Source organism: Cupressus sempervirens, chromosome 2, assembly GCF_028749045.1.
Source record: "Cupressus sempervirens isolate cs-2001-9-10 chromosome 2, ASM2874904v1, whole genome shotgun sequence".
Taxonomy (NCBI): Eukaryota; Viridiplantae; Streptophyta; class Pinopsida; order Cupressales; family Cupressaceae; genus Cupressus; species Cupressus sempervirens.
Genome location: NC_143119.1, coordinates 183,715,752 through 183,721,498, shown reverse-complemented (window position 1 = coordinate 183,721,498; position 5,747 = coordinate 183,715,752). Strand labels below are relative to the sequence as shown.

Genomic DNA, 5,747 nt, shown 5'->3' with positions numbered 1-5,747 from the left:
ATCTTTAACAAATTAATTTTGAACATCTACAAAACTAAATACATCTATCCTTTCAAAATATTCATTCCAGCCGAAGAAACTTAGTAATTTTGTTTATTCCAGCTTCGGCTGTTTGAACTCATTTGCGGAATGATCCCTTTTTTTATGAATTGTAATCTTAGTAAATTTTATTAATTGAACTATTCATCAAAAAAAAAAAATTCATCCCAACTACCAATTACTCAAAATCTACTTAAATCTACTTAAATTTATGCTTGAATGTAGACATCTAACCTATAATTACACAGGGGATTTTGTTCCTTATAGATGCCCCGGTCCCACGCACCCATATTTATTCAAACTGATTGAAACTCCTTCAATAATGCACTTGGTGACCCAATAAAGAACCGAGATATTGGAATGGCTGACGTGTACAGATTTCTTTGTCCACGTGTCCACCGTTTATTCTGATGTCAAAGGCTGAGATTCGACAAAAGAGAAATCCATTGCCAATATATTTATATTTAGATGAAATGAATATGGCGCTTCAAGAAATATATTCTGTGTGCTGAAAAGTTGAAAAACCCGCCCACAGATTAGTAGACTGTTGTTTCTGAAAATGGTCAAAGAGGTTTTTAAAAGCATGCTGGTGGTTTCTAAACATCTCATATTCATTTCAGAACAAAGATGTGTGCAGAGTCCATTGTCTCTCAGTCATCACCAAGCAGTCACATGAATGCAAAGGACTTCTGGGCCTTTTTCAATACAACTCAGGACACTAGTTTTAATGGAAGCTCCTCTGAACTTTTCTCTTCACATGAGGAGACTTTAACTCAACAAGGTAAGTCCTCTGCTTTTGTTTTCAACATTCGCATATGTTTTCATGTGTTATTTTGAAATGGGTATATTCAATGCAGTTGTTTCTACGTTTCAATTGTTGCTCAGTAATCTATTATAAAGATGAACATAAAGCTTTTCAGATGAGTGTGAGTATAATCGCAACGAACAAATTCTAATATTTACTATAGATCTTTAAAAATCTGATATTAGTAATGGGTGTTTTCCATTTTGAAGGCACAAATCCTTGTGTAAAAGAAGTGGGAGAAAGAAAGGTGATGGAGAGGAAGAGGAAGAGTATGTATAGAGGAATAAGGCAGAGACCATGGGGAAAATGGGCTGCTGAAATAAGGGATCCTGCCAAGGGTAGCAGAGTTTGGCTTGGGACATTTGGTACCCCCGAAGAGGCTGCAAGAGCTTATGATGAGGCAGCAAGAAAAATCAGAGGTAAAAAAGCCAAGCTTAATTTTGTAGAGGAAACGCCTGCTATTTCTAATGTAAGGGACTTGCAGGTAAGACCAATCAAGAAATAGCATAATTTTTAATCAAGATTTTTGAGGAGCACTCATTTAGATTGTGTATGTATTAAGCTCTGAGGCTCTTGGAGTACATCTCCATAAAAATTATTTGGTGGTGATCTAAATGTAGAATAGTGATCTAAATGAGGCTCTTGGAATTATGGGCCACTTATGACTTCATGTATTGGTGGGTGGGTACAATAATGCAAATAAGTCAATTTCTCTATATGTGTAATAGCGTATCTCCCTCCTATTCTACAGCTTCAGTTATTATATTCCGTTTCAGAGGCCTTACTTAGATGGTTGATTGCATTTTCTTCCTTTAATTAAAGTAAGTCTGTGATAAATGAGATGAATTTGGAAATTTTAAATTGATGTCTTGGATCTATATAAAAATGGGTATAGAATGGAATCACTATTTTAGAGTTAATGTTAAAGCAATAAATAAAATATAGTTACAGTAATATTTGTGAGAAAATTATCTTTGATCCTTTCTTAGGTCTTGATCATCATGGACAAATTCTCAAGGAGGAATGTCTTTATCTATAAGTGGTCCCAAGACTTTTTTATTTAGAAGGTGGGAAATTAAGAGAAGGTTCATAATTAAATAAGTGTCATATAGTGGTTATAGTTATAATATTTAATATTAAAAATTTAATTATAAAAATAGTGTGTAAAAGTAGAATTGATAATACAATTATAGTACATAAAGTAATGACAATGTCAAAATATAATATAAATATATAAAATAACATTTACTTAATATTAAAATCTACGTACGTGATGGAACAAATTAGTTTGAAAATCGTTTAACTTTCCCTAAAACCCATTCAGAAGATGTCAAATTATTAACCAATAAGAGTGAAGAAAAAATATTGTTTTCATTTTGTTATTTAAATATTATATACATTAGTTAGAAAATAATTTAAGAATTTTAAAAATAAATAAATAATTCATTCTAATTGGTTCAAATGAGTTTGGTTAAAAACTAGTTAAACCAAACTGATTACAATAGCATATGCACAAATACTAACAAGTGCCACATAGTGGCATGTACTTGGCTTATTGTAATTAATTATATTTGTAAGTATCAAATACAAATTATAATTTTTTTAAATACATTAATTTAATCTAATTTAATAAAAAATTATTGTGGAAAGTGGAAAAAATTTATAATTCATAAATTCTTAAGTATAATTATAAATGAATAAATAAAATAGTGGAAAAAATCATTATATTTATATTATCTCATTGTTTAACTACAAGTTCATTTGTACTATTTCACTTATATATACTAATAAAATAATCTTTACAAGGTAAAATAAATTGACAATGTTACATTAACCAAAACATATTGAGAGAAACTAAAACTTGCATTAACATTGAATATATTGCATTATGGAGACCGACGGAAAAAAAGGCTCTTATAACACAAAATAAGTTCATCCAATCATATTAATTTGTATGAACTACTAAATTTGTAAATGAATAAATAAATTTTAGAGAATTTTTAATTATTTAAAAATCATTACTTGTGTTTAGTAGATGCATTCTAAACTAATTCAGTAATTTGTGGAAACTGAATACAAATAGTACATTGCCTATGACAAGTACAATAACAATTATAATATGAAAGTTTATTTTACAATGTGTTAATAGTGTTGTGATCATTAAGATTCAACAATCTTAAAAATTAAAAAAATAAATCATCTTTATATACAAATTATACTTGATATTTTTGTTTATTGTATAGAAATTATGTACTTTTAGAATTATAATAGAAGATTAATATATTTTCTTCTATACTATTTTTTGAAATATAAAAATCTATTATAAATTTATCATTAATATATTAAAAATAAAATATAATATATATTAAAAAACAATTCATCTATAATTTTTACATATTTATATAGAGTTTTGACTCTAGAATGACTTTAATTTTAAAATATTGAATCTAGAAATATTTTAATTTCCTAATGTTATTGTAAAGAAAATATTATTAGTTTTAAAAAGTATTTTAATATGAAATAATGAACATCCACAATTATGAATTTAAGATGTATTACATAATTTAAATAGGCTAATATTTAGTAGAAAAAATTTAAAGGGTAAAGTGTAAAAATATTATAGCATAAAAACAATTTTTATGAACTCTTATAATGTAAAAGCTATATTCAATTGTCACTATGTTTTTAACATCTATTAGCAATTTATTCAACCAATCATCTTCTATTTAATTAGAAGTGGTAATGTTAAGACTTGACCATTCACCATGACAACTCATAATATCACACGTCATGCTTCCTTGTGATAGTATTTATCTTTCATAACTAAGATCATCCTTAGACCCAAACCAAGGCATCAAGGGTTTACTCTTGATGACACTATGCATCCTCTCTTGGGAAATTATAGGCTTCATAGCTCACAATTGGAGGGGATTTACTCTCTCCTCTTGATTAGAGCTTTGATCTCTCTTTATTATTAGCTATTAATAAGGGATTCTATGAACTTGTCCCTATAACAACTTATGATATCAATTGGAATTGGAGGTTGGTCCAATACCCATAATTGTTAATCACTAGTTACTACTGTACATGTATATGCATTAGGGTCACATAAAAAAACACACACATAGTGATGACATCCAAAGGACTAGCTCATGCACATCACAAGTACACAAGTTGACTAGCTTTTCCATATAACATAGGCATAATGAGTAGCTTCAACACAAACTGTAGGACACTAGTAATCTACTCATAAATGAATAAAAAAGATAATAGTGTCAACGATCATATAGGCAAACTTATAAATAAACTAGTGTTGTTGGAAGGATTTAATGGGAAACAAGATATTGAAAGCGGGAAGTGAATTGAGATCTTAAACTTTAACATGCAAATAAAAATTACTCATTTCACACCAAATTCATCTCATATCTCCAATGCAGTATTAAAACTATAATGTTGAAAACATAACATCCATGAAAGATTCAATGCATAACACAAATGATTTGATAACCCAAAAACATTTCAATGTGAAGGTAGAACTGGGGTGGGGATGAAACCCAAAAATCTTCATTGTTACAATAATAAATTTAACCTATTAGGGTTATAATGTTTGATCATAATATATGATCTACCCTATGAGGGGTTTTCCCAATTAAAAGCTTCAATATTGTTAAGTCCTACCCTGTCAAAGAATTTTACACTTACAATCAAGTAAGGACTCTATTAGGAGATTTACATAGATCTGTTAGGATCACTCGGATAAAAGAGATTTCCCCTAATTCAATCTTGTTGAAAATTGATTCAATACGTGACCCTCAATTTTCTCTATAAGCTAATTTTAGATCTCCTCTGTACAATGTCTTGATCTGATCTCTTAATATGATATCTTCATTCAATCCTTCACTTCTTGGATTGCCCTTGTCTAATCTCCTTTCAAACTTAGCCTTTCTTACTATGTTCTATCCTTGTTCACTTCTTCATTTGCATATTCACATATTAGTTTGCACACACATAACACTCCTCCTCTCTTATTAATCCCAAGGTTAGAACCCTCTTTAAATAGATAATCTTTAAAAGCTCTAGATCATAATCAATGACCTTCATAGTTCATCTTATTTTTCTATTTCCTTCTGATTTTTTGATTGGTTGATTTTCTTTCCTCGAGATTATTACCTTCATTAATTATGCATAATCTCTATCTTAACTGTCTCTACAATCAGTAAATATCATATAGAAGTCAAACAAAATGATTTACATATGTGTTTCTATAATTACAAACTCATATGACAAAACTAGTCTGCTTGGCATCTGAATGTTTTGATACTTGGTCATAAATAACATGCATATTGGTACTTGGATTCTACATACTTATTTCTTACTATTTTCTTGACAAAAGCTATATTTTCAATTTACTCAGTCTCCATTTTGTTAAATCAACTTATATACGCATTTGGTCTCAATTGGGGTGCTCAATAATCTCTAATTTGCTCAGTATGAAAACTAAACAAGTCCTCATGTGCTCAACCTTTACTAGATGACTCAGTTACAATGATGACCATTAATCCTTTCATAGTAAATGACTAAGTGTTTGGACACTAATAGTCAACATAGGCATAGAGATCAACAATCTCCCCATTTGACATTAGTAGAAAAAATACTTTGTCATGAAAGAATTGTCATTGCAAATAAGGATGCTCCCCCTGAGACTATAATGGGATTTGAAATATGATTTTTTTTTTGATGTTGTGACATTTGATGACTCCTCCTATTTCCTTTGTGTGCTATCCATTTTTTTGTCCTTGACTTTCCCTATATTCTCCCCCCCCCCCAACCCCTCTTGTTTTTTCTTGACTTGACTTATATTTCTCCCTTGTTATTTTCACAGATGGCTTGGGGTTGTTGGGGT

General features: G+C 29.6%; 1 protein-coding gene across 1 annotated transcript; it reads left to right on the top strand.

The window, feature by feature from the left end:
- The first annotated feature begins 596 nt into the window (after positions 1 to 596).
- LOC149571689 (ethylene-responsive transcription factor RAP2-3-like) lies at positions 597 to 1,560 on the top strand. Its single transcript, XM_089813110.1, has 2 exons — positions 597 to 820; positions 1,054 to 1,560. The coding sequence occupies exons 1-2, from the start codon at positions 667 to 669 to the stop codon at positions 1,347 to 1,349; spliced, it is 450 nt and encodes a 149-aa protein (XP_089669236.1). The 5' UTR covers positions 597 to 666; the 3' UTR covers positions 1,350 to 1,560.
- The last annotated feature ends 4,187 nt before the right edge of the window (positions 1,561 to 5,747 follow it).